The 26,483-nt window shown below is 46.8% G+C and overlaps 3 protein-coding genes across 4 annotated transcripts in view; 2 read left to right on the forward strand and 1 right to left on the reverse strand.

The window, feature by feature from the left end:
* CLN6 (CLN6 transmembrane ER protein) overlaps window positions 1–2,244 on the forward strand; it is a 22,574-nt gene extending 20,330 nt beyond the window's left edge. Inside the window, exon 9 of the mRNA XM_064267340.1 lies at window positions 2,074–2,244. The gene's annotated coding sequence lies outside the window, so the exon portion shown is untranslated. The remainder of the gene's footprint in view (window positions 1–2,073) is intronic.
* CALML4 (calmodulin like 4) lies at window positions 2,173–23,882 on the forward strand. The gene is made up of 5 exons (XM_023558370.2): window positions 2,173–2,279; window positions 2,379–2,409; window positions 8,393–8,533; window positions 10,134–10,322; window positions 14,003–23,882. Exons 1-5 carry the CDS (start codon window positions 2,277–2,279, stop codon window positions 14,098–14,100), a joined length of 462 nt encoding a protein of 153 aa, XP_023414138.1. The 5' UTR covers window positions 2,173–2,276; the 3' UTR covers window positions 14,101–23,882.
* The window catches only part of PIAS1 (protein inhibitor of activated STAT 1), a 138,101-nt gene continuing 134,069 nt past the window's right edge, over window positions 22,452–26,483 (reverse strand). For both annotated transcript variants that reach the window (XM_003418380.4, XM_064267339.1), the window contains exon 14: window positions 22,452–26,384. In XM_003418380.4, coding sequence (XP_003418428.2) covers window positions 26,091–26,384 — 294 coding nt within the window. In that variant the 3' untranslated portion in view covers window positions 22,452–26,090. The remainder of the gene's footprint in view (window positions 26,385–26,483) is intronic.

Genomic DNA, 26,483 nt, shown 5'->3' on the forward strand with positions numbered 1-26,483 from the left:
CTTCAGGCTTCCCCAGAAGGCTTGGCTCTGCCCAGTGCCCTTCCAAGGCCCCATCTGGCTGCCATTTCCTTCTCCTGCCTTCTGTGCGGGGGGGCCAGCCTTTCCTCCTTCTCACACCGCATAGGGAGGAGTCAGAACTCTCAAACTGAAATTCCCAGGGTGGAGGAACAGAGGGGAAGAGGTAAATCAAGAGACACAATTTGTAGGAGGAGAACTTTCCGCATGGAGGTGGTCAGGGAAGGAGGGAGGGAGAGAGAAGACTGAAGGCAAGCCCCCCAGTCCACGCTCCTTTGTACAAATTAAAGAGCTATCGCTTCCTCTGGCCCAAGGCACCTCCTCGCCAGGACCCTCTTACCCCTGGTCCAGGAGCCCTTAGGCAGGGCACAACCTGTGCAGCCAGACCTGGTGGCCTGGCAGAACTCTGGCTTTAGAGCCCCACAGACAAACCAGACAGCTGCGGGCAAGGGCCTCCAGCCCCACAATGGGGATCTGTGACCTCAGAGATGGAGGGTTAGAGCCCACACAGGCCTGCCCAGCCCAGCCGCTCTGGGAAACACCCCTGCCCTGCCCTTGCTTCCTTTGTGAGGAAGGGGAGCAGCACAAACCACTGAGGAAATTAGGGGTGTCAGCAGCTTCTGCTGGAAGAGGTGGAGTTTCGGCAGTGAGAGAATGGGAAAGAAGAAAAAAGAAGTCAGAGAATGGGAAAGAAGAAAAGCCATCTAGGAGGCTTCCCTCCAAGCCCCCTGAGGGGCTGGAGGCCCCAGCCCAGGCACCCATCCCTGCCCCCAGGGAACTGACGCAGGTGTGTGCTGGCCGTTTGATTCTCTCAGCAGCCCTGTAATGTGGCACAAAGAGGAAACTGAGGCACAGACAGGAGAAATGACTCAACCAAGGTTACTCAGCAAGTCAGGTCAGAGGAAGGATTTGAACCCTAATCTGGGAGCCCCAAAGTCTGTGACCTTTCTACAGTACCGCATTCCGCAGCTTCGGAATCAGAGACATGTAGTTCTGAGATGTGCTGTCTTGAACAGATTTCACTCTTGCGTACAAAATATGTCTCCTGAGCCTTAAATATACTGCTCATCCCGCACCAGGCACAGGAGGAGCGTACCCTCTCCCCACCCAGTCTGGTCCCAGGAGAGAGAGAAGGTCCCCTGGAGGCAGGTGCAGGGTAGGGCAGGACCAGCTCCACCCCAGCACCCCCTTTCTGTGTTTCACCGACCTCTTTGGGGTGCAGGGTGCCCAGGGCACTCTGTCCTCGAGGGTTGCCATAAGAAAATACCACAAAGTAGGTGGCTTTAAAGAACACAAATTCAATTTCTCACAGTTCTGGAGGCTAGAAGTCCAAACCAGCTGGTGCGGAGGGTTCCTTCTAGGGGCTCCCAGAGAGGAACCTTCCTACGCCTCTCTCCTTGAGTCTGCTGAGTGGGCGACCCTTGGCGTTCCTTGGCTGCCTGTGGATGCATGGCCTCCGTCGTCACAGGGCTGCCCTCTGGGTGTGACTCTTCCCATGTCTGTCCTGTTCTTTATAAAATACCGCTCAGAAAGGACTAGGATTAGGACCCGCCCTGCTCCAAGGAGCCCTGGTGGTGCAGTGGTTAAGCTCTTGGCTACTAACTGAAAGGTCAGTGGTTTGAACCCACCAGCTGCTCCTTGGGAGAAAGTAGTGGCAGTCTGCTCCCATAAAGATTTACTCTGCGTTGGAATCCTCTGCTCCCATAAAGATTTACGGCCTTGGAAACCCTGCGGGGCGGTTCTACTGTGAGTCAGAATCGACTGGACAGCGGCGGGTTTGGTTTTGGTTTTCTGCTCTAGTATGACTTCCTTAACTGATAACATCTGCAAAGAAAAGCCCTTTTTCCCCAACAAGGGCACATCCACCAGTGCAAGGGTTAGGACTTCGGCGCGCCTTTTGTGGGGACACACATCATTCATAACACCCAGGAAGGAACAACACTGTTTGTCATTTTAGCTACAAAGTGTCAGCTTCCCAGGGCAGGGGCGCCCCAGTCTGGGGAGGGCCCCCTGTGGTCCTGCTTCCTTCAAAACAAGCCTGCCTCCTTGCCTTCCCAGGCCCTGACTGGGGCACCAGCTGTGCACCGGAAAGTGGAATCTGACCCCCGGTGGCGTTGGGCCCTGTCTCCATAGCAACGAGGATTTATTACTGAGGCCTCCACCTGACTTGGTGGACTTTCACCTTGAAGCTGGGAGGAAAGGGAACGGAGATCACCGGTCTGAGAGCAGGAGCCCAGGGTGGCACCCAGAGCCCAGGACCGATGGTGAGTGAGGGTCCATGTGCCCCTGGCTGGCTGATGGGGCTGGAGTAGGGGGAGCGATTTAATGGGGGCCTGCCCTGACTGTTGCCTTCTCTGCTGCAGGCCAAGTTTCTTTCCCAGGACCAGATTAATGGTAGGTTGTGTTTGCTCTTTAATTAGCAACTCACAGCGAAATATGGGTCTCATTAAGCAATTGGCTCTGCTCATTTTTTATCGGTAGAAGGAAGGCAGCTGTTGGGCATACTGGGCCCACCCACAGGCAAGGGGTGGCTGCTGCAGGGGACTTGGGCTCAGTGGAGGTGGGGATAGGGCTCAAAGTTAGAACTGTGGTTTTTATATTTGTCAGTGTGGCTTACAAGCAGGGGTGATGGGAGAGAGAGCAAACTAGGTTTTCCTCCAGAAACTGATAGTATTTTTTTCTTTGGAAGGAGGGAGTAAGGGGATGGAAAGACTGTTAAGCAGCTGAGGATGAGGCCTGAAAAAGAGGAGAGAGCCCAGGTCTTCCTCCTCAGGCAGGATACTTCCACTCTCTGGGCCTCCGTCTCCTCATCTGTAAAATGGGTGTAAGACTAGGTGATCTCTGAGGTCCCCTTTGCCCTGCTGTCAAGCCTAGCTCGGTGTGAGCACTTTATTCCCTGACCTGCCGGCCCCAGCCAGGCTTCAGTTGGCCTTGGTGTGTAGTTCCACCTCCACAAGGCCAACGGAAGAGTTGGGTTACACAGAACCTGACTGGGGCTGGGTCACACAGGACCCAGGGGCCCAGACCCCGGGGCATGGCTAAAGTACCGGAGCCCCTGGTGGGAGAGGCCCATCCTGGAGCCTGAGGGAGGCATTGCCAGCTGCCCCTGCAGGCTGTGCCCCTGAAGCAATCCCAGCAGTGGGCAGCCATCCGGCCTGATAAAAAAGTCCGCCTTTATTAATCCCATCCCATTAGATCTCTGCTGAAACGTCGCCTTCTCACTGAGACCTTCCCCAACCACTGGAAATAGGATCAAAGAGTCACCTCAGGCCTGTGGTGCCTCAGCCCCACCCCCCCCCCCCCGGAAGTGGGTTAAGAGTTACCTGGGCAGGGATTCCACAGTCCCAGGTATCAGAGCTTGGTCTAGAAGGGCAGGGGGTGGAGGGGTGGGTTTCGAGGGACACCCTCCTTAGACTCCTTGGGCTCCTTGCTCCAAGAGGAGGGCCAAAGCCAGAGCGGGACCTTTTAAAGCACAGGGCCCAGACAGAGGGCCCTCTTCTGTGGGTCAGGGGTGGAGTCCAGCTGTCAGCCTCAGCATCCCCTCTTTTACCCGCTAGCCCCGTTCTGAGGCTCACTGACCCGCTCCACAAATGTTTAATAAATAAATGAAAAACTGGACAGGGAAGCCTGCTGGAGAGGGAAGAACAGGGGCTTTGGAGGCAGTAGGACCTGGGGTCCAGTCACCCCTGAACCTCAGTTTTCTCATCTGTGAAATAGGGAGAGTAATACCACCCTACCAGGCTGCTGTGAGTGAGGGACAGAGGGCATGTGTCCCAGCCTGACCCTGGGCTGGTACAGGTACCACCAGGTATGTGCTGGAGCCGACTGGTCCATTTTCAGGAGCTTTGTGTGGAGCTAGCTGTTAAACCCAGCCATTATTAAATACGGGGGACTCAAACAATATCCCAATCCCTGCGTCTATTAAGAAGCTAAAAAGATAGCTCTATTGCAATCAGCAGTGCCGAAGCTTGTGAAAAAGGTTTCAGTTTAATGAATAATTTGTAAAGGGTGAAAAATAGTTTAACGGTAGCTCATATGCCAGATTTAATAACAGTATATTCACTGGGAGACTCCGTTGGCATCAACACCATCTGTCAAATTATGGTTGAATCACAACTATAAGTTGGCTACAGATACAAGAGGTCAGCAAAATTCAATTGTGATTATTGAGTTACTAGATGTAATTTATAAGAAAAAATACTATGCATTTTATTATTATTCATAAATTCTGTGCTCCATGTCCCTGGGGGAGAGTTGATTCTGACTCACGGCAAACGCACGTGTGTCAGAGCAGAGCTGTGCTCCACAGGGTTTTCAAAGGCTGATTATTCCAAAGGAGATCAGCAGGCCTTTCTTCCGAGGCACCTCTGAGTGGACCTGAACCTCCAACCTTTCGATTAACCATGTGTACCACCCAAGGACTTCATCCCTTATGTTGGTAAAATCCATAATAAACTTATGAACACATTTATATATACCCACTTCCCCATCAGTGGCATAGAGGTTAAGTGCTACGGCTGCTAACCAAAGGGTCGGCAGTTCAAATCCGCCAGGCACTCCTTGGAAACTCTATGGAGCAGTTCTACTCTGTCCTAAGGGGTCCCTATGAGTCGGAATCAACTCGACGGCACTGGGTTTGGTTTTTGGTTTGGTTTCCCATCAGAACTGTTCATTAAACATTCACCTGCACACAACTGGTGTTGTCCTAGGCCTTTGGGGACAGCTTTTCCTGCCCTGGCACATCTGCATTTTCAAAGAGAAGGCCTAAAGTTTTTTTTTTTTTAATTCAGTTTTTTAACCCGATTCTTTCTTTCATCCGACAAGTATTTGAATCCTTTCTTTGTGCCAGCCTGTTGTAGGCACTAAAGAATCAGCAGTGAACAGGAAAGACAAAGTCCTTGCCCTCATGGGGTTCACGTTTGACTGAACAACAAACAAAAATAAAAACAAACCAGTTGCCATCGAGTCCATTCTGACTCATGGCGACCCCATGTGTGTCAGAGTAGAACTGTCCTCGGTAAAGTGTTCATAGTTATGAACTTTTGGAAACAGATCACCAGGCCTTTCTTCCAAGGGGCCTCTGAGTTGGTCCACACCCCCAACCTTTTGGTTAGTAGCCCAAGGCTTAATCATTTGCACCATCCAGGTACTCTACAACAAACAAAAGTATTAAACCATCTAGTATGTTTGATGGCAGAGACGGGAGGCTGGGGCCAGTATTCAGGGGCCCCTTGGTTATTTCAGTGCAGATCTGGCCTTCCAGGCCTTTAAAAGGTCTCTTTCAAGGTAGAAAGATTAAAAAAAAAAAAAAAAATAGACGGTATTTAATGTATCAGTTTGTTAGCCTGATTTTAGAACTTTGAACATTATAGACATATGAGAGGTGGCCTCCATTTGAGCTCCGGCCCTGCCAGTGTGAGGGGCAGTGGCCCCCAGTTGCTGATGCAGGGCTTGGGTGGGAGGGGGTGTGCCCACCTGTACAGTCAGATCTGATTCTGGCCAAGGGTGTGACCATGGCTTCCAGCACTGGTTAGTGGGGACGATAGTCATAGGATTGGGTTGAGCACAGAGAAGTGGGCCCATTCCTTGCCCTTGGGCAAATCCAGACAGAAGGACAAGGTGGGAGGCCACGAGAGTCCCAGGGTCCCTAGGAGCTGTACCAGGAGGAGGGCTGAGTTTAAGCCCTATATGTGGGTGTCCTCTACCTGTCTCTTTGATGTGAGGTTACAAGGCCAATGCCTCTTGGAGGGAATTAGGTTTTGTAGGAACCAAAGGTGGGGTCTTAGGCTGGGCTCTGGTCCTGCTTCCCTGGGGCCGGTCCAGCCCCTGCCACCTGGTCCTGTCTTTGGTTTGCCCGTTCCAAAGCCCAGACCAAAAAACCCATTGCCATCAAGTCAATTCCAACTCATAGGGACCTTACAGGACAGAGTAGAACTGCCCTGCAGGGTTTCCAAGGAGCAGATGGTGGATTCAAACTACCAACCTTTTGGCTGGCAGCCGAGCTCTTAACCACTGCACCACGAGGGCTCCTTCCAAAGCCCAGGCTCTGGAAAGTTCTGAAAGAGCAGGTGGGGGCCCTCCCACCACAGCCTCTCTGCATGCACAAAGGCCAATAATTGTCTCTAAGCCCCACTGGGACTGCTGCTTTTTGCTGGTGGCCCTTCAGAAATCCTAGACTGGAAAGCCCGCCACCCAGGAGGAGGTGGGGAGGCCTGAGTGCTTTAATTAAGGAACATAAGGGCCCCAGCAGGGCGGGGGGATGGGGAGATTGGAGGCTTCCTTCAGTCTCTCCTCCCCACACTACTGTGCTCTGGTGACCCTCTGACCCAGAACAGAGGAGACAGTGGTGCCTAGTGGGCAGTGCTCCCCGAGTCAGGCTGCTGAGCTGCAGGTGGCTCTGCAGGCTTTCAGCGGCTCACGCCTCATTGTCCCATCGGCAAAATGGAGACAATAATAGTACCAGCCTCACAGGTTAGTTGTGAGGATCAAATGAGGGCCAGAGGGTAAAGTGCTCAGCAGGCATTGCTATTGTTGTTATTATCAGCTAAGGTCCAGGCCGCTGAGGAACCACGTTGGTGATGTAAGAAGCAGGAAGGAGAAGAGACATCACGAGGGGGCAGAGTCCAGGGCCTGGGCCAGCAGGATTCTCACCGTGAGGCTCCAGCAAGTGGCCTCACCCTGTGGGCCTCAGTTGCCTTTTTGGGAAAATAAATGGGATTGGATTAGAATCACCTGTTGTTAGGTGCTGCTGAGGACCCATAGTGACTCCTTTGACAGAGCAGAACTGTCCCATACGGTTTTTCAGGCTGTTATCTTTATAGGAGCAGCTAGGTTTGAACTGCCAACCTTTAGGTTAACAGTTAAGAGCTTAATGGTGTTCGCCACCAGGGCTCCTTCTGTCAATTCAATCACCTGGGGAGCTTTTAACCAATTCTGATGGCAAGCCGTACCCCATTTCCTGAATCAGAATCTCTGCCCATGGGGCTATGGGGTCTTTCCTGTTTCCCAGGCTGGATTTACTCTGCCCCCAGCGTGGGGAGCCAGAGGCTCAAGATGTAGATTCCAGAGTGCCAGCACTGCTGGGCTGTGAGTCTGTGGCTCTAGAGAGGCCTTAGCTCTGGCAGCCGCTTCCACTTCATCTCCACCCAATACTAGGAAAAAAGCAGTTCAGCGGAAAAGCAGCAAGCCAGATTGCAGTCAGACCCTGGGAGGACTTTCTGACAGTGCACCCTGAAGTCTTTAAGAACAGGTCCAGCACCTGTGTCCGACACAGTTTAAGTGTTCAGCAGCCTGGAAGCAGGGGGCTGGAGCAATAGACTCCAGAAGTTTCGCAGTTGTGGTAATAATAATCATCATCTGTGGAGGGAGAGCAGTCCCTGGGTGGCACAAACAGTTCACGCTGGGCTACTAAAGGTTGGCAGTTCAAACCCATCTAGGGCATCACGGAAGAAAGCCCTGGCAATCTGCTTCGGTTAAGGTTGTTATTGTTGTCTAGTTGATTTTAACTCACAGCAACCCCATGTGACAGAGTAGAGCTGCCCCATAGGGGTTTTTAGGCTGTAGTCTTTACAGAAGCAGATCTTTCTCCCAAAGAACTGCTTGCCTGGGTTCAAACTGAGTGCTTGAGCACTTAAGTGTGTGCCACCAGCACTCCTTTCCTTAAAGATGACAGTCAGGAAAACCCTATAGAACAGTTCTACTCTGTCACACATGGGGCCACCATGAGTCGGAGTCAGGTTTGATTCTTTTTTTTTTCTTCGGTTTATGGAGTGACAACCACTCTTTGCCAGGCCTTCCCAGAGGGAATTTCTGGTCCTCAAAGTAACTCAGAGGCACTGTTATCCAAGATAAACTGTGGTTTGCGAAGGTCCCCTGGGAGCCTGGGCGTCCTGCCTGGGCTCCTGGGCTCCCTGGACAGGCCCTGGAGGGCAGGGGAGCTTTGACTGTGGTTTCAGCTGTGGGAGGGGAGAGAGAGGAAGAAAGGCAGAGGGAGGGGGAAAGGGAAGGGAGTGGGGAGGGGAGGGAAGGCAAACTGGGAGAGGAGGGGGTAGAGGTCAGAGAAAATGCAGGATACCGAATTAAATCTGTCTGTCAGATAAACAACAAATACATGTCTGGTATGTTCCATATAATATTTGGGACACACTACAACGTTATTCATCATTTATCTGAAATTAAATTTGGCTTGACAGGCCTGTGTTTTACTTGCTAAATCTGGCAACCTTAGGAGGGGAGGAGGAGGGTGTGGGGAAAAGGAAGGGAAGGAGAGGAGAAAGGGGAGAGGAAGAAGGTGCTGGGAGAAGGGGGGAGGGGAGAGGAGGGGAAGGGACGGAGGGGTGAAGGAGCAGTGCTGATTTTCCCATGGGGCTGTGCGCAGAGTACAAGGAGTGCTTCTCCCTGTATGACAAGGAGCAGAGGGGGAAGATAAAAGCCACTGACCTGATGGTGGTGATGAGGTGCCTGGGGGCCAGCCCCACACCGGGGGAAGTGCAGCGGCACCTCCAGACTCACCAAATAGGTAAGTGACCTGGGCCAGTGCGGGCTGTGAGTGAGAGGCAGCCTGGGCTGGGAGGTGGGCCCTGAGCCCGGTAGCTGAGGGCCTGGTGAGGGGCTCAGTGGGAGGACTGTGTGGAAGCTCAGAAGTGTGAGGGGCAGGTGGCAAGACTGAGCCATGGAGGCACCTGGCCAGGTGGTCCAGCATGGTTCTGCTTGTTCAAATCCTCACAGCAACCACTGACACCCCCAGTGCAGAGAGGACCTTGGGGTCTGCATTTCAACAAGTTTATCACAAACCTATAATAAAAACAGAGCCAACGGGGTGGTCCTAGTTTTGTTTTTAAAGGCAAGTTTCCCTTTATTGAATACTTGCCAGGTGCCAGGCTAGGCTCAGACACCCTATGAGGTAGGCGCTGTCCTGGTCCCACTGTGTGGTGAAGGGCAAGGCGCACAGCCCTTAAGTAATTTGCTCAAATTCTCCAGCCAGTGGTGGAACCAGAACTGGAACGGGTTTTTCTGATTCCAAAGCCTGACCTGCTAAAAACTGTGCACTACTGCCAGAAAAAATCTGGAGGAAAACCCACCCCAAAAGTTACAAGTGGTTCCCTCTGGTGATGGAAGTGTGAAGGATTTTCACTCCCTTCACGGTGGTTTCCTGTATTTCCCACAATGGGAACGTACTGCACTTTTATCATCGGAAACAAACACTAAGTTTCAAAAAAGAAAAAAAAAGGTCGGGGGGGGCAGTAAGCTGTTTGCTGTGGTCTTGGGACAGTCAGGAAGGGGGGACTGGCCCAGGGGGAGGCAATGGCCTGGAAAGAGCACTTGACCCGGAGCCCGCGGCCACTTGTCAGTCTCTGGACCTCAGTTTTCCCGCCTATCGGACGGCTGATCACCATCTGCCAAGGTTACGGAGGCCCCGACAGAGCGGCTGCAGCAACGTTGCAGAGGCCCATCCGCAGGCGGGCCAGGCTGGGCCCTGGACAGCGCGCCTGATTATAGGATGGGCAGTGGTTTGGTACCTGGGAGCGCCCATTTCCAGCTCCCGGTGGTGGGGGTGGTTGCAAACAGGAAGTTGCAGTCAGGCGGAAGATCTGATTTCCGGCATGGCTTGGGCAGCAGCCTCTAGGCATTCCCGGGAGGGGCACCGCTGGGGAGGCTGCAGGGGCGGGCGGGAGGCAGGTGAGCCACCCAGGCTGGGACTGGGGCTTGAGGCCTCAGGTGGGGTCATCCGTCCATCCTCGTGGCTGTCTGCAAGGGCTGCCAAGGGAAGCATGGAGCTTGGCCTAGGCGGGGTGGACACGTGGGCGTCCTTCCTGCAGTTCAGGGCAGAAGGGGAGCAGCGGGAAAGGAGTGGGGGTGCCACCTCCTGATCCTGCCACAGCTTGGGAAGATACCACACACTCTGAGCTTCCGTCTCATTAGTAGGTGGATGGTAACCATAATCAGTGAGCACTGTTGGGAGGATTAAATAGGGAAGATCCAGTCCAGTGGATCCAGTGGTGCCGTCATGGCACCTCCTGAATTAGCTGGCACCTGAGCTGGCTGGGAAGACTTGGGCAGGAGGCCAGTTAGTTGGCCTTTTCAGGCTGCTCACTGTGCTGTGTTTGGGGGTTTCCTAGACAGAAATGGAGAGCTGGATTTCTCTACCTTCCTGACCATTATGCACGTGCAAATGAAACAAGAAGACCCAAAGAAAGAAATTCTCCTGGCCATGTTGATGGCAGACAAGGAGAAGAAAGGCTACATCATGGCATCTGAGCTGCGGTCAAAGCTCATGAAACTGGGGGAGAAGCTCACCTACAAGGAAGGTAACAGCCTGGGACCCTGTCACCCAACAGCTGGAGTAGGGAGTTGGGAGGGGACACTAGAGCCAAATCAGTGCTACCTGGGTGGTGTAGACCACCACAGTTGATGCATGTCACAGAAGACTGGGACCAAACATCAAACTGGGGGGCTCTGGACCGGAGCCCGGGGGGAAGAGCTGGGGCTCACCCGGGGCCCTGGAGGATCTGGAGGTGAGAGGGGAGGGGCAGGGTGAAGGAACCTGAGGAAACCCTGCCAGGAGGGTTCGACGCAGATAGCATGTGGTGGGAACATCTACTTGGGCCCTGCCCTGTGTTTAAGCTTTCAGCGCGGGCCTTCATATAATGCTTACAACACCCCTGTGAGCACTGTTACTCACCTTATAAAACCAGTTGCCATCGAGTCAACTCTGACTCCTGGTGACCCCCCCGTGTGTCAGAATAGAACTGTGCTCCATAGGGTTTTCAATGGCCGATTTTTCAGAAGAGTATCACCAGGCCATTCTTTTGAGGTACCTCTGGGTGGACTCAAACCTCCAGCCATTTGGTTATCAACTGACTGCATTGACCATTTGTACCACTCAGGGACTCCTACCCACCTTATACTGATAAAGACTGGATGTGAAGTGAAGCGAGTGCTTGTGAGTAGCAGAGCTGGGATTTAAATGCAGATCTCTTAGGCTCCCCCTAATCCCTCCTCCCATCTCAGGCCTTTTTCCCTCAGCACAGCAGAGCTTTGAAATGGTTCTGCTTGGTTCAGTCATGGCCGACAATGCATGAATGGACTCGAATTTTTAAAATGTAAGTGAATAATAACCAGAACAAGAAAAATTACTGGCTGAAGCTCTACTAGAAAATTAATCTCCTTCTTAGAAAACAAGGGCAGTATGCACGTTGCATAGCAACCAAATCTCTTGGCCAACAGAGATGGAAACAGCTGTGCCCCACTGAAAGATGGTGGCCGGCCATGGTGCCTTTGAATGTGTGTAGCGCTCCACAGTCCTGGCAATAATCCAGTCTTACAAATCAGGCTCCTGAAAGGGCTCACACACCTATTCTGAGTCTCCCCTTCCAGGGCTTTGACCCATAATTTTTCCTGTTTTGGTTCTCATTCTGCTTCACCCAAATTTTAAAAATTCAAGTCTGTTCCAATTTTGCTTCATCGTTCGTAACTGAACCGGTTTGAACCAGTTCGAAGCCCTGCAGCACAGCTGTCCTCTGAAGTTGCTGCCGATGCCAAGAGCTTCCGAATTTAGATGCTCCTTTGGTCCCTTTCCTCATGACTCAGCCGTACAAGCTCTTTCAGAAGGGGACTCTGCGGTAGCCTTTGCCGGGACAGTGGGACAAGTACTGCTGTCCTGGAGCCCCGCCAGGAGGCCTTTCCCTCACACCTTCCAGAAACCCAGCATGCCTTCTCCTGCTGTAGAGGGCCCTGGGTCCTCTGGGAAAGCCCTTTGTAAACTGAAAAGGTTGACCCCAAAGCTGGGCCATTTGTGGGTGTTCTTCCAGCCTGAGGGGACATTTCCTGGCTAGCCCCTGGGTCCTGCCATAGAAGCCATCCCTGGTCTGCTCCCAAAGCTCCACCGACTTCCAAAGGCTGAGATTTCTAGTTAGGTCACCTGGCTTGCCTGTGGTTGGTGTGGTAGGGCTGGGGCTAGGACACAGCTGGTAGAGGGAAAAGGATTCATTTTGAGTGAACTTGTGGCCTTTCATTAAAGCGGGGGTTTATGGAGGGGTTGCACAGGTGTGGAGTCAGGTTTGCATCTGCCCCACCCCCCCACCCCCACTTTCTGGGGAACTGTAGATGAGTTTCTTAACCTCCTCAGTTTCCTAAGTGTGGAATGAGGCTACAGTACTCCCTCCAAGGCTTTCTATAAATCAGCCTGTTTAGATTTTATCTGCAGTCACAAAGACATGGTGCACAGCAATTAAAAATAGCCCCACAGAAGGCAACTTCATCTCCCTCCCCCCCGCCTTTTCAGGCTGGCAGAGATCACAATCTCGACTTTCATTGTGGCTGTTTTCATGTGAACAGGGGAAAACATGGGTTCTCCTTCCCTCTTAGGTTCTGAAGACACCTTGGCCTTTTATGTACCAGGGGTTAGTGTTTGCATATAGGACCAGCCAGAGTCTTAATTCTTGTGGTTAATGAGCTCTGTCTAAAGCAAACACCATTTTCCTACAGCTGTCATTTGTTTAACTAGCAAAGAAACATTTCAAAGAAACTGGTAATATGTTCCAGACAAGCCAGGAGACAGGTTTCGCTTCCTCTTGCAGTGGGGGACAGAAAGATGATACCAGAAGTAGGAGTCCTCTACCCTGAGTGAGCAAAAGAAAATCTTCAATTTTATTAAGCATTCTTGGGGCAGCTGCGGAAGGCTACTACCAGGCAGGACTCCCTTCCAAGGCCTGGAAATAGGCTGATCTGAGCACCCTGGTTCTTCAAAAGGAGACAGTGCACTGCCATTTTACCCAGATGGCATTTGTAGGCTCCAGCACCTGGCTTTAAAGTGATGTGCCCTCTTCTGGACAGAAGGCGGCACTGACAGCCTGGACTGGCTGGAAGGGGTGCTGGGACCCCCCTGCCGAAGCTGGAGCTAGCCCCCGCCAAAGCTGGAGCTAGCGTTGGGCACATCCACTGGGGACAGTGTAACCAACAGACTGATGGGTAGAAGTTTCTCTGTGAAATAAGATAAATTACAGGCTCTTCAACTTTCTAAAAATACCCAGAACTACTATCTCTGGGTATCAGCTTAGGCACAGAACACAGTAATTACACTTTCAAGGATGGTTAAGCAGAGAAGCGCAGGATATTTTCTAACTGCCCAGAATTGTGTGTGTTGGGAGCGTCTAGGGCTGGGCAGGGTCCCATAGGATGGTGAGCGTTTTTGCAGGGGGGCGAGGATGCTCGGAAGAGCCAAAGGTGAGTCGGCCTGAAGAGGTTGCTGTGGAGATATACAGGCTGAAACAGGGCTTCGTGCCAAGGCCTGAGATAAGCTACTATTTGGTCCCAGAATCCAGAACCAGAAGAAACAAGCAAATGAAGTGATTTTTTTTTTTTTTTTTTTTTGAGCAACGCGTGAAAACAATGGCAGTTCTGTAGTCTTGGAGCTTTAGACAAAGTGGGATTTATTTTTCCCTTATATTGCCCACACCCCCAAAACACACTATTTTTTATGAGGTGATGGTAGCAGACACCACTTGTCACGAAGTCCCCCCTTGGTCTGGGGGCAGGGGCGGTGGGAAATGCTGACGTGTAAGAGAAGGCAGGATGGTCAAGGGTAGGCCAGAGCTGGGGCTGGACTGGCCCAGGGTGCAGCTGCGGAGGGTGTCCTTTCTTCTGAGGTTCTCAGAGGCTAGGCTGTGAGAGTTGAAAACCAGGCCAGAGATTCCCGGAAATAAAGATAAAGGGGTACGATATTTTCTTAAAAAAAAAGCATAGAGTGGCTTCAGGGACTGAAACCTAACCACACTCCCCTACCCCACTTAGCTCAAAATTGCACTGGGTGGTCTCTAAGGGGATGGAGGTGGGTCGTCCCTTTCTGTTTGCTGGTTTACTTCTTGGTCTACAAGAAGAGTCAGTTGGGCATGCAGGGAAAACCTCTGGGGAGCCCCAGCCCCCAAAGAACTCCACGTCCTATAACATGACGCTAAAGCCAAACTGAAAACTTTGTGATTTATTGCAGTGGACGAACTTTTCAGGGAAGCAAACATTGAACCAAATGGCAAAGTGAAGTACGATGAGTTCATCCACAAGATTACCCTTCCCCCGAGGGACTACTGAGTGAGGACGGGCATGATGGAGCCTTCCCCGGGCCTGAAAACTCAGACTGATGAATTTTTAAAAAGTGTTCCTTTCACTCCAGGGAGACGGCAGACCAGCGGCAAGCTGACAATACCCGACTGCAGCAGATAGTAACCGGCAGTGGAAATAAATCATTTCAGCTCTGACATTAGCATGTCTTTCATCAATGATTTGTATTGATTTTAGGAACTTCCCTTGGTCCAGCACTTTAAAACATGGAAAGAGCCTGTGGTTGGTTTGGAGTTGGGCCTGGGTTCCAGTCCTGGCTCTACGTTTCCCAGCTGTGTGGCTAGCCACATCACTTCACCCCTCAAGGCCTCAGGATCCTGACTAAAGTGGGACTCCTACCCCTTACCTCAGGGAGGAGCCATGGTGGCACAGTGGCACAGTGGTTGAGCACCCGGCAGCTAACCAAAAGGTCAGTGGTTCGAACCCACCAGCCACTCCAAGGGAGAAAGATGTGGCAGTCTGCTTCTGTAAAGATTTACAGCCTTCCTTGGAAACCCTACGGGGCAGTTCTACTCTGTCCTATAGGGTCGCTATGAGTTGGAATCCTCTTCCATACTTCTGGGGGGAAAAAAGCCAATACTGGCTGACAGATAGCAACAAGCAAAGAACATTTAAAAACACAAAAACAAAACTTATGGCAACGTTTCTTGCAGCAGCGTGGGGCCGCTTACAAACTCTCACTTTCATCTTGACATACAGTGCAGGATATTTGTTCACAGACACGAAGCATAGAGCGAAACATTTGTGTGAAGATGAGGCCGCGTCTGCTGAACAGTGGGAGGAGCGAGCTGACTTCACATCCCCACACAGAGGAAACCAGAGGATGCAGCATCTTGCACTCAGAGGCCCTGAAGGCTCCTGAGGCCTTTCTGACACTCCTAGAACTCCGAGCTCTCTCCTGGGCTCTGTTATCAGACAGAGTTTCAAGAGACTAGGATGGTTGACTCAAGTGGGCCAAACTGATCATGGCTTCAAGCCCCTTTCCCAGGACAATTGAAAAGAGGTAAGGGTATGTATCAGGGCTGGCTGTGGAGCTACTTGAATCTGGAGCCATGGCCAGAGATACAGCAAGAGACCTGGAAACCTGTTGGGGGGCACTGGTCCTTCCAGACCCCTCCGGCTCAACTGGCTTTGAGTGAGTTATGCAGCGAGGACGTGTTGTGGGCTGGTACTGCCTGAGCTTCAGAGGTGGCTGTGCATTCGTCAAACTTGTCAGCATACAGGATGGAAGGGAGGGAGATCTAAGTAGAGATTTTCATCCTTATATGTATCAAAATTTGGCTCTCTGGGCTGTGCCTTTGTCTAATGGTGTCTAAGTGGCTAAAGCAGAAGAAAACCAAATCAAGGAGGGGTGTGCCTTTTGGGAGGTTATGTTGTTGTTAGGTGCCGTTGAGTTGGTTCCGACTCATAGTGACCCTGTGTGCAACAGAACGAAATGCTGCCTGGTCCTGCACCATCCTCAAAATCGTTGCTATGTTTAAGCTCATTACTGCAGCCATTGAGGGTCCTGGAAGCTAATAAAAGACAAATCTTTACTAAGGGCCGGGCACCAGCAAAGCAGGAACAAGACCCTCATAGTCTTAGTGCAAATAGCTCACCATGCTGTGTGGTTCCTCCTGAGAAAGGAGATCCTTTTATTTTCCCAGTGTTGTAATTGCTTATGGGAATGACTATGAATTCCCCAGAATGCAAAGAAGGGTTTTGGTGGAGGGACAGGTAGTAAATGTCCCCAACACTTTCTAAGTGATCATCCATCTCAGATGCCCAGGTTCCATGGTCCAGGGGCTGATCCGGGTTTTTGTGGGGTCTGAGGCTTACGTGATTTGGCAGCCTTCTTTAAGAATACAAAAATAGAAATGCAGAATTGCTAAGGCTGCTCCCAGGATCCTGGAAGAGGTCCGAGCAAGTGAGGAATCATGGTGCTTAAGCTTCATTACCTTCATTGTGAATCCACCTGAGAGCTGGTTAGACTCTGGCACCTCATGTTGTTAGGAGCCATCAGTTCAGTTCTTATTGCGACCCTGTGTACAACAACATACAAACACTACCCCGTCCTGTGCCATTCTCACAATGACTGCTACAACAATGGGCTGTTTGAGCCAACTGTTGCAGCCATTGTATCAATCCATCTCACTGAGGGTCTTTTATTCACTGACCTTCACCAAGCACGATGTCTTTCTCAGGGACTGGTCCTTCCCAATAACATATCCAAAGTACATGAGACAAAGTTTGGCAATCCTCCCTTCTAAGGAGCATTCTGGCTGTACTTCTTCCAGGACAGATTTGTTCCTTCTTCTGGCAATCTATGGTATATTCAGTATTCTTCACCAACACAGTAACGCAAAGGTGTCCTCGAGGTCTTCTTATTAATTGTTCAGCTTTCACATGCATATGGAGCCATTGAAAACACCATGGCTTGGGTCAGGCACACCTTAGTCCTTAAAGTGACATCTTTGATTTTTAACACTTTCAAGGGGTCTTTTGTAGCACATTTGCCCAATGCAACATGTCATTTGATTTCTTGACTGCAGCTTCCATGGGTGTTGATTGTGGATGCAAGTAACATGAAATCGTGGACAGCTTCGATATTTTCTCCGTTTATCATGATGTTAACTTATTGCTGATATGCAAGTTCAAGTATGCAAAGTAAAGTATTATAATGAAATGTGCAAAGACCTGGAGTTAGAAAACCAAAAGGAAGAACACATTTGGCATTTCTCAAGCTAAAAGAACTGAAGAAAAAATTCAAGCTTCGAGTTGCAATATTGAAAGATTCTATGGGCAAATATTGAACAGTAAAGGAAGCATCAAAAGATGAATACAGAGTCACTGTACCAAAAAGAATTGGTTGATGTTCCCCCTCTCAGGAGGTAGCATATGATCAAGAAGAACAGACGGAATTGAAGGGAGAGGTCCAAACTGCACTGAAGGCATTGGCAAAAAACAAAGTTCCAGGAATTGACAATACCAAGATGTTTCACCAAATGGATACAATACTGGAAGTGCTCACTTATCTATGCCTGGAAATTCGGGAGACAGCTACCTGGCCAACCGAATGGAAGAGATCCAAATTTATGGCCATTCCAAATTGACAAAAGAAAAACCAGAGAGAACGCAAATAATCCAAATAACAAATGAAATCAGGGCCATTACAACAGACCCAACTGAAATAAAAAGGATCATAACAGAGTATTATGAAAAACTATACTCCAACAAATTTGAAAACCTAGAGAAAATGGACAAACTTCTAGAGACACACTACCTACCCAAAGTAACACACATTGAAAATCTGAACAGACTCATAACAAGAGAAGAGATAGAAAAGGTAATAAACTCCCAACCAAAAAAAGCCTTGGCCCAGATGGCTTCACTGGAGAATTCTACCAAACATTCAGAGAAGAGTTTAGACCAGTACTACTCAAACTATTTCAGAACATAGAAAAGGACACGATACTTCCAAATTCATTCTATGAAGCCAGCATAACCCTGATACCAAAACCAGGCAAAGACACCACAAAAAAAGAAAATTACAGACCAATATCTCTCATGAATATAGATGCAAAAATTCTCAAAAAAATTCTAGCCAATAGAATTCAGCATCATATCAAAAAAATAATACACCATGATCATGTAGGATTCATACCATGTATGCAAGGATGGTTCAACATTAGAAAATCAATCAACATAATCTACCACATAAATAAAAGGAAACAATGACATGACCATCTCAATCGACGCAGAAAAGGCATTCAACAAAGCCCAACACCTGTTCCTGATAAAAACTCTCAATAAAATAGGTATAGAAGAGAAATTACTCAACATCTATGCAAAACCAACAGCCAACATTGTTCTCAATGGAGAGAGGCTGAAAACATTCCCCTTGAGAACAGGAACAAGACAAGGATGCCCTTTATCACCACTCCTATTTAACACTGTGTTGGAAGTCTTAGCTAGAGCAATAAGGCCAGAAACAGAAATAAAGGGCATCCAAATTGGTAATGAAAAAGTTAAATGCTCCCTCTGTGTCAATGATATTATACAAGAAAATCCAAAAGACTCCACTAGAAAACCACTGGAACTAATAGATTCAGCAGAGTGGCAGGATACAAGATCAACATACAAAAATCAGTTGGATTCCTACACACCAATAAAGAGAACGATGAAAAGGAAATCAGGAAAACAATGCCATTTATAATAGCCCCTAAAAAAAACAAAATACTTGGGAATATATCTAACCAGGGATGTAAAAGACCTATATAAAGAAAACTACAAAACACTACTGCAAAAAACCAAAAAAGATCTACATAAATGGAAAAACATACCATGCTTATAGACAGACTCAACATTGTGAAAATGACAATTCTATCCAAAGCGATTTACAAATACAATGTAATACTGATCCAAATACCAACAACATTCTTTAAAGAGGTGGAAAAACTTATTAACTTTATATGGAAAGGGAAGAGGTCCCAGATAAGTAAAGCGCTACTGAAAAAGAATAAAGTAGGAGGACTCGTATTACCTGACCTCAGAACCTACTATACAGCTATGGCTGTGGTAGTCAGAACAGCCTGGTACTGGTACAATGACAGATACATTGACCAATGGAACAGAATTGAGAACCCAGATGTAAATCCATCCACCTACAGTCACCTGATCTTCGACAAGGGCCCAAAGTCCATCAAATGGTGAAAAGACAGTCTTTTTAACAAATGGTGCTAGCAAAACTGGATGTCCATCTGCAAAAAAATGAAACAGGACCCACACCTCACACCATATACAAAGACTAACTCAAATTGGATCAAAGACCTAAATATAAAGCCGAAAAATATTAAGTTCATAGAAGAAAAAATAGGATCAACGCTAGAGGCCCTAATACACGACATTAACAGGATACAAATCACAAGCAATAACACACAAGCTCTAGAGGATAAGCTAGATAACTGGGATCTTCTAAAAATTAAACACTTACGCTCATCAAAAGACTTCACCCAAAAGAGTAAAAAGGGAACCTACAGGCTGGGAAAAAGTTTTTGGCTATTACAAATCAAAGGTCTAATCTCTAAAATCTACAAGAAAATCCAACACCTTTACAACAAAAAGACAAATAATCCACTTAAAAAATGGGCAAAGGATATGAACAGACTCTTCACCAAAGAAGACATTCAAGTGGCCAACAGACACATGAGGAAATGCTCACGATCTCTTAACTATCAGAGAAATGCAAATCAAAACCACAATGAGATACCATCTCACCCCCGGCATTACTGGCACGAATCAATAAAACAGAAAGTAACAAATGTTGGAGAGGCTGCGGGGAGATCGGAACTCTTCTGCACTGCTGGTGGGAATGCAAAATGATACAACCATTTTGGAAAAGGATATGGCTCTTCCTTAGAAAGCTAGAAATAGAAATACCATATGATCCAGCAATCCCACTCCTAGGAATATATCCTAGAGAAATGAGTCATCACATGAATAAATATATATACACCCATGCTCATTGCAGCATTGTTCACAATAGCAAAAAGATGGAAACAACCTAGATGCTCATCAACAGACAAATGTATAATCAAACTGTGGTACATACATACAATGGAGTATTACCCAACACTAAAGAACAACGATGAGTCTGTGAAGCATCACATAACATGGATGCATCTGGAGGACGTTATGCTGAGTGGAATAAGTCAACCACAAAAGGACAAATACTGTATGAGACCACTACTGTAAAAACTCATGTAAAGGTTTACATACAAAAAGAAACAATCTTTGATGGTTACGAGGGTGGGGAGGGGTAGGGATGGGAAAACACCTAGTAGACAATAGATAAGTGGTAACTTTGGTGAATGGTAAGACAGTACACAATACTGGGGAAACCAGCACAGCCTGTACAAGGCAGGGCCATGGTAGCTCCATAGACACACCCAAACCCCCTGAGGGACTGAATTGCTGGGCTGAGGGCTGTGGGCCCATGGTCTCAGGGAACATCTAGCTCAAGTGGCGTAACAGAGTTTATAAAGAAAATGTCCTACATTCTACTTTGGTGAGTAGCATCTGGGGTCTTAAAAGACGGTGAGCGGCCGTCTAGGACACCCCACTGGTCTCACCCCTTCGGGAGCAAGGAAGAATGAAGAAAACTAAAGACACAAGGGAAAGATTAGTCCAAAGGACTAATGGACCACATCTACCATGGCCTCCACCAGACTGAGTCCAGGACAACTAGATGGTGCTCAGCTACCACCACTAACTGCTCTGACAGCGATCACAACAGAGGTTCCTGGACACAGCTGGAGAAAAATGTAGAACAAAATTCTAACTCAAAAACACCAGACTTGCTGGCCTGACAGAGACTGCAGAAACCCTGAGAGTATGGATCCTGAACAACCTTTCAGCTCAGTATTGAGGCCCCTCCTGAGGTTCACCTTTTAGCCAAAGATTGAACAGGCCCATGGAACAAGACTAAAGGGGCATACCAGCCCTGGGGTGGGGACTGGAAAGTAGGAGGGAACAGGAAAGCTGGTAATTAGGAACCCAGGGTTGAGAAGGGAGAGTGCTATGTCGTGGGGTTGTTAACCAATGTCATACAACGTGTGTACTGTTTGATGAGAAACTAGTTTGTTCTGTAAACCTTCACCTAAAGTTCAATTAAAAAAAAATTATGGCCATTCCAAAGAAAGGTGATCCAACAGAAATCATCAAACAGTATCATTAATATCACACACAAGTAAAATTTTGCTGAAAGTAATTCAAAAATGGCTGCAGCAGTACTTCGACAGGAACTGCCAGAAATTCAAGCCAGATTCAGAAGAGGAAGTGGAATGAGTGATGTGAGTGCTGATATTAGATGAACCTTGGCCGAAAGCAGTTAATACCAGAAAGATGTTTACCTGTTTTATTGACTATGCAATGAACTGTGTGGATCGTAACAAATTATGGATAACATCGCAAAGAATGGGAATTCCAGAACACTTTATTGTGCTCATGAGGAACCTGTACATAGATCAAAAGGCAGTCTTTTGAATAGAACAAGGGGATATTGCATGGTTTCAAGTCAGGTAAAGTGTGTATCAGGGTTGTATCTTTTTACCGTATCTATTTAATTTGTATGCTGGCACCTCACGGAGAACTGCTATTTGACCTTCAGGCAAGGCACAAGGGTCCGCAACCTATACCTTTAACTTGTCACGGACATTAGAAAGCAAATGCTGCACAGCATATCTGGAAGACCAAGGATTAGAATGGTTTAGATGCGGAAGCAAAGCAAGCTCTGACTACAGTAATAAACAAGGGTCCTTTCCTGAAAAGCTTTTTTAAACCTCTATTGCTGGGAAGCCCTGGTGGCATAAGGGTTAAGTGCTACGGCTGCTAACCAAGAGATTGGCAGTTCAAATCCACCAGGCGCTCCTTAGAAACCCTATGGGGCAGTTCTACTCTGTCCTGTAGCATCACTGTGAGTCAGAATTGACTCCGACAGCTGTGGGTTTGGGTTGGTTTATTTATCACTGAGTGCTAATTTATCACTGGGCAGTATGGTTTTAGAAACTTGCTGCTGTAAGTTGGTTGACTCATAGCCACCCTACAGGACAGAGTAGAACTGCTCCGTAGGGTTTCCAAGGCTGTAAATCTTTACGGAAACAGACTGCCACATCTTTCTGCCACAGAGTGGCTGGCGAGTTTGAACCAACCTTCCACTTAGCAGCTGAGCGTTTAACCACTGTGCCACCAGGGCTTCTGTAGTATGGTGTTAAGGCAGGCTTTATTAATTTCACTTGCCTAAGAGGAATCTGAAGTATAAAAAAAAAGTATAGCTTACCAGAAACACGCAGCTGCTGCGGAGTGGTCCTTAGAGCCCAGGGCTCCTCTTCACTGAGGAATGTCTGTTCCCAGTGGAGGGTGTTCAGCAGCTCGGTGTCTAAGATTCTGGGAAGTATTCTGATTTAAGCCTCTACCCCGGGAAAGGCTGCCTGACTACCCCTCTGTCCTTGTTTGATGCTTATTCCTGAAATCCCAGTTGGCTTACCTGTCCCTTTGTGTTGTTAACAAGGCCACAGTGCTCTTGGCACTCAAATTGCAGATATTCAGCGTTTAAAACCAAACAGATGCTGTGGTTTGCTAGAAAACTAGCCATATTTCCGTAAGAAGGGGAAATGGTTGCGGTATATTTATCACTTACCTCAAAGCGTACTGCAGAAGAATCAGTTACTTGTCATACTTTGAAATCTCTGGATGAAAGGTGCTTTGGAAGCTCAGAGCATGATCACTTTTCTCACAGGGATTGTTGCCTTGTACACCCAGCAGTATATTTTACAGAAGACAAATTATAACTGAAGGCTTTTCTTTTATTACATCTAAAGAGCTCTACATAAACAGGTAACATTCAATAGGTAAACAATTTTTTTTTTCCAATGCATGTAATAAATATTTTCACTTGGTACTTTTATACAAACTGACATTGGTCTACTATACATTTTTAAAAGCCATTTTACTGGTTTGGCATGCGGTATGGAAATTCTAAGAGAGAAAGTTTTAAGGCAATGAATCACAGATTTTAAGTTCATGGAATTTATGGTAACTTTTATATCTGTTTATATACATAACAGCAGCACACTCTGGGACCACCAGCTATTCTTCCTCCCTCTTTCTGAAATCTAAGCTTTGTGTTTTATTAAAAAACAGAATTCAACATATATTGGTAAAATTCTTACTAAAATAATTTCAAATAGGCTTTAAAGTCTCAAAGATCTTGAAATATTTTATGTATTTAAAACTGATTAAAAAAAAAAACAATATGCTTCCTACAGTTATTAATTTAAAATTGGGATACAATTTCAGATTCAGACATCTGACTCAAAGGAAAATCTGCCAAGAAATCACATTTGTCAAAAGCTTAGGTGAATTCTTCCTAAGTCGGTGATGATACAGAATTGTGATAATGCCTAAGTTAATAGTAGAAAAATTTTAATGCTCAAAATAAATGAGCCAAGCAAATACGGCACGGTTAAAGTTCAGATGGCTGTAAAAGGTGTCCAATAATGCCCACAAAGTAATTAAAAGCCACTTCAACCCTGCTACTCAAACAGCTGTTTCATCAAAGATGTGTGCGCACACACCACACACACACAGTACTGTACAGAAACACATATACAAACATACGCACACTTACTATGAAAGACCAAGGCAAGGGGAATTGTGCCAATGTGCCTAAGGTTCTGAGAACTGCTACTTGTCCACAGACAGCATGTCAGTACTGGCAGGGGTGGGGACTGAGGATGGGCTGAGGGAAACAGAGGTGAAACGACCATGAGCTTTTTTATCAGAAAGTAAAGATGCAGTGCACGACTCTACTACTAATTATAGGAAAGTCACTGACTGGTATCAACCATGAGACCAACAGAGTGATAAATACTAATAATACAACATTCTGGACAGTAGACAACTGAAAGAAACGTTAACGCCTCACAGAATGGAATGAGCTAAAATAAAAAGACGTTTGGTTTACTTCTCCCATGGAGACATGACCATAGACACCGGACAGACATTATCTGTTCTTCCCTTAGGTTGGTAAAACGCAGGAAACTAATTAACCCTCACCAAAACTGGGCTAAAGAAAGTAGACGGAAGGGTTTTCAACTGGATCATTTAAAGAGTTTGTAATTCAGTATCACATACAGTTACTGATCAGAGTTTTGAGACCCACTAACAACAACAGAAAAAGGAAAAAAAAAAAAATAAACTATTCCTCTTACCTTGGGTAGTTGAATTAATAGAAATATGTGTCCTAATCTAACGTTAAATCAGAAGCAACTCCCCACAATTTAATTTCTACCTCAACCCAAATTTAAACACAAATTATGATACTATTAGATAATAACCTAAATTAATATGCAATGAGAATTCTTAAAGTATTTATTCACCATAATACCAGATGCATTAAAAAAACAAAACTATTTCCTGTTTTAACTGACAATGAATCCATTTTTTTTTTTTTTTTTTTATTGCAATTATTTAGTGACTAGAACTCAGCCATTTATGTGTGGAATATGCATGCATAGGGGAAGACCATATAACTCACTTGTCACTCACACATATGTCTATAAATACATATATACACACACACATATACATATCAACACCAACTTTTTTTGCCCGAAATTCAAGTCAACAATTTAGTGGCAGAGAGATGCTGTAAAAACAGACATTATTTTTAATGCCACACAGTCATGTGAACCATTCAGTTTAGCATACAACTGAAGATACAGCCATCTTGGATTCTACCTGGATTAAAGTGGGTCATTTTGTTACCAATGCAACGTTTAAAAAGACAAGTTTATACACAAAGAGTGGTCCTTCATCAGCTCTAACAACGACTCATTGGCATTAACAGTTGTGATATAAAAACCGTCTGGAAAACTGGCAATCATTATGTCCCTTCTTTATCTTTTCTGTTAAACCTGCATCCTCAATCAGCTAGAAAAATATTTCCCACACTTGAGAAAGTACTACTGCCTTCTCTCATGAGGATTCTAGGACACAAACAGAACCATTTTTCCTACCCTCCAGCCCTCACTCATCTCCTGACAAACAGCTTTCAATATATTTACATGTTCCATTATTAATAAGAAGAGATCAGGCTGATCCAGGAATTCCCAACAGTGACTTTCCCGTGGCATGCTTGTCTTTAAAAGATGAAGATAAAACAAACAAGGTAGACAGGTTCAGAAAATGAGTACACTCAGAACCAGAGAGTAAAAATGACTAAGGATCCAACCCATTTTGAATTTCGACTGTTTATCAAAAAGCAGATTTCTAAGATCGACATGTGTGGTACACTGTCCTTTCAAAGCAGAATTGACTTTCAGGATAACTGACTGTCCATCTTTCTTTTCTGATGTGATGTAACATGACCTCTGTCAGCTGCAAAAGACGTGCAACAAGGCTTTCTAAACTACTTGTACTTCCTACTTTGGTATGAAGATCTTACATGAAAACTTGTTACCCTGTGGCCAAAAAAGCAGGTGCTCACAGACTTTGCTTAAATACACACTACTCGCTGGCAATCCAGATTTAGAATAAAGAACTGAAGGGTATTATTCACAGGTCTGCTAGGCCTACTCTTACCTCTTACCCTGACAGCTTTGTTCCATTATCTCTAAAAGACTTTCTCTGGGAGTATAGCAAATAAGAGAGAATACGTGATGGAGAACATGCATAGGTGGTAAAGATGTTTACATGTGAGTTCAAGGCCTTCCAAGCACTTTGAAAGAAGCAGGCAACTGACATATCAACTGAATGCAAACTGGGGAGGAGAAGGAACAGTAATGACAAGCAAATACACACAGACCCACACACTGAACACGCACACCCACGAGCTATGTCCTGAAAATACGTAGGGAATGCAGTGGGACAGATGAGATTTATAACTTAAAGCTGGATAAAATATGCACACACACACAGAATTCAACTCTGTCATTTTTAGCAAATGGAAATTAAACCTATTTCCCCCAGCCCCTCCCCACAACAAAGAAAAGCCCACAATTTAAAACTTCATACATGCAGTTCCTTTTATGTTCTTGCAAATAAAATAATGCCATTTGTCTGAAGTAAAATAAAACCGAAACCATAGGACAAATGATGAAAATCTTCAGAATCCAGAAAAAATGAACTGAAGGTGGTTTGTGGGTGCTTGTTTTTTTCTTTTCTTTCTTTTTTTTTTTCTTTTTTTTAAAACAAGTGTTTTATCAGACAGGCAGTCTTAGATTTATATACAAAAGTAAAACTGAAAATATAGTTTTGTTCTCTGTACAATTCTTTTAATTTTTTTCCCTAAAAAAAGGAAAAAAAGAAACACGCTTGTGTACTTTTCTAAACAGAATAAGGTAAAACAGAGCACAAAGTTCTCTTCTTTCTGCCAAGTCCATTTACTCTGGGGTGGGGATGGGAGCCGCAGGGCAGGGGCATCAGTCCAATGAAATGATGTCTGGTATGATGCCGAAGATGGACGCTGTGTCTGTGCTGCCCCGATTTGTGACGGTGTGGCCGTGGCTCTCCCTCAGGCTATTGGAAGACACGAGGCTGCTGTTGCTGCCACTACTGCTTCCATTGGTGGTTGGCAGAGAAGTACTGCCTCCTGCACTTAACTGATCGAGAAACATCTGCGAGGAGGCGTACGGAAAAAACCGAGACGAGTGTAAGAGGTCTTGGTCATCTGAAACTGCTGCTGCTGCGGCGGCAAGGAGGGAGGTGTTGTAATGCTAGGGAAGGGGACAGAACACAAAAACAAACGTTAATTCTGCTCATTCCTGAGTATATAAACATACACTAATCTGTCTTAATAAGACATTGTGCAAAAT

This window comes from Loxodonta africana, chromosome 13 (assembly GCF_030014295.1).
Source record: "Loxodonta africana isolate mLoxAfr1 chromosome 13, mLoxAfr1.hap2, whole genome shotgun sequence".
Taxonomy (NCBI): domain Eukaryota; kingdom Metazoa; phylum Chordata; class Mammalia; order Proboscidea; family Elephantidae; genus Loxodonta; species Loxodonta africana.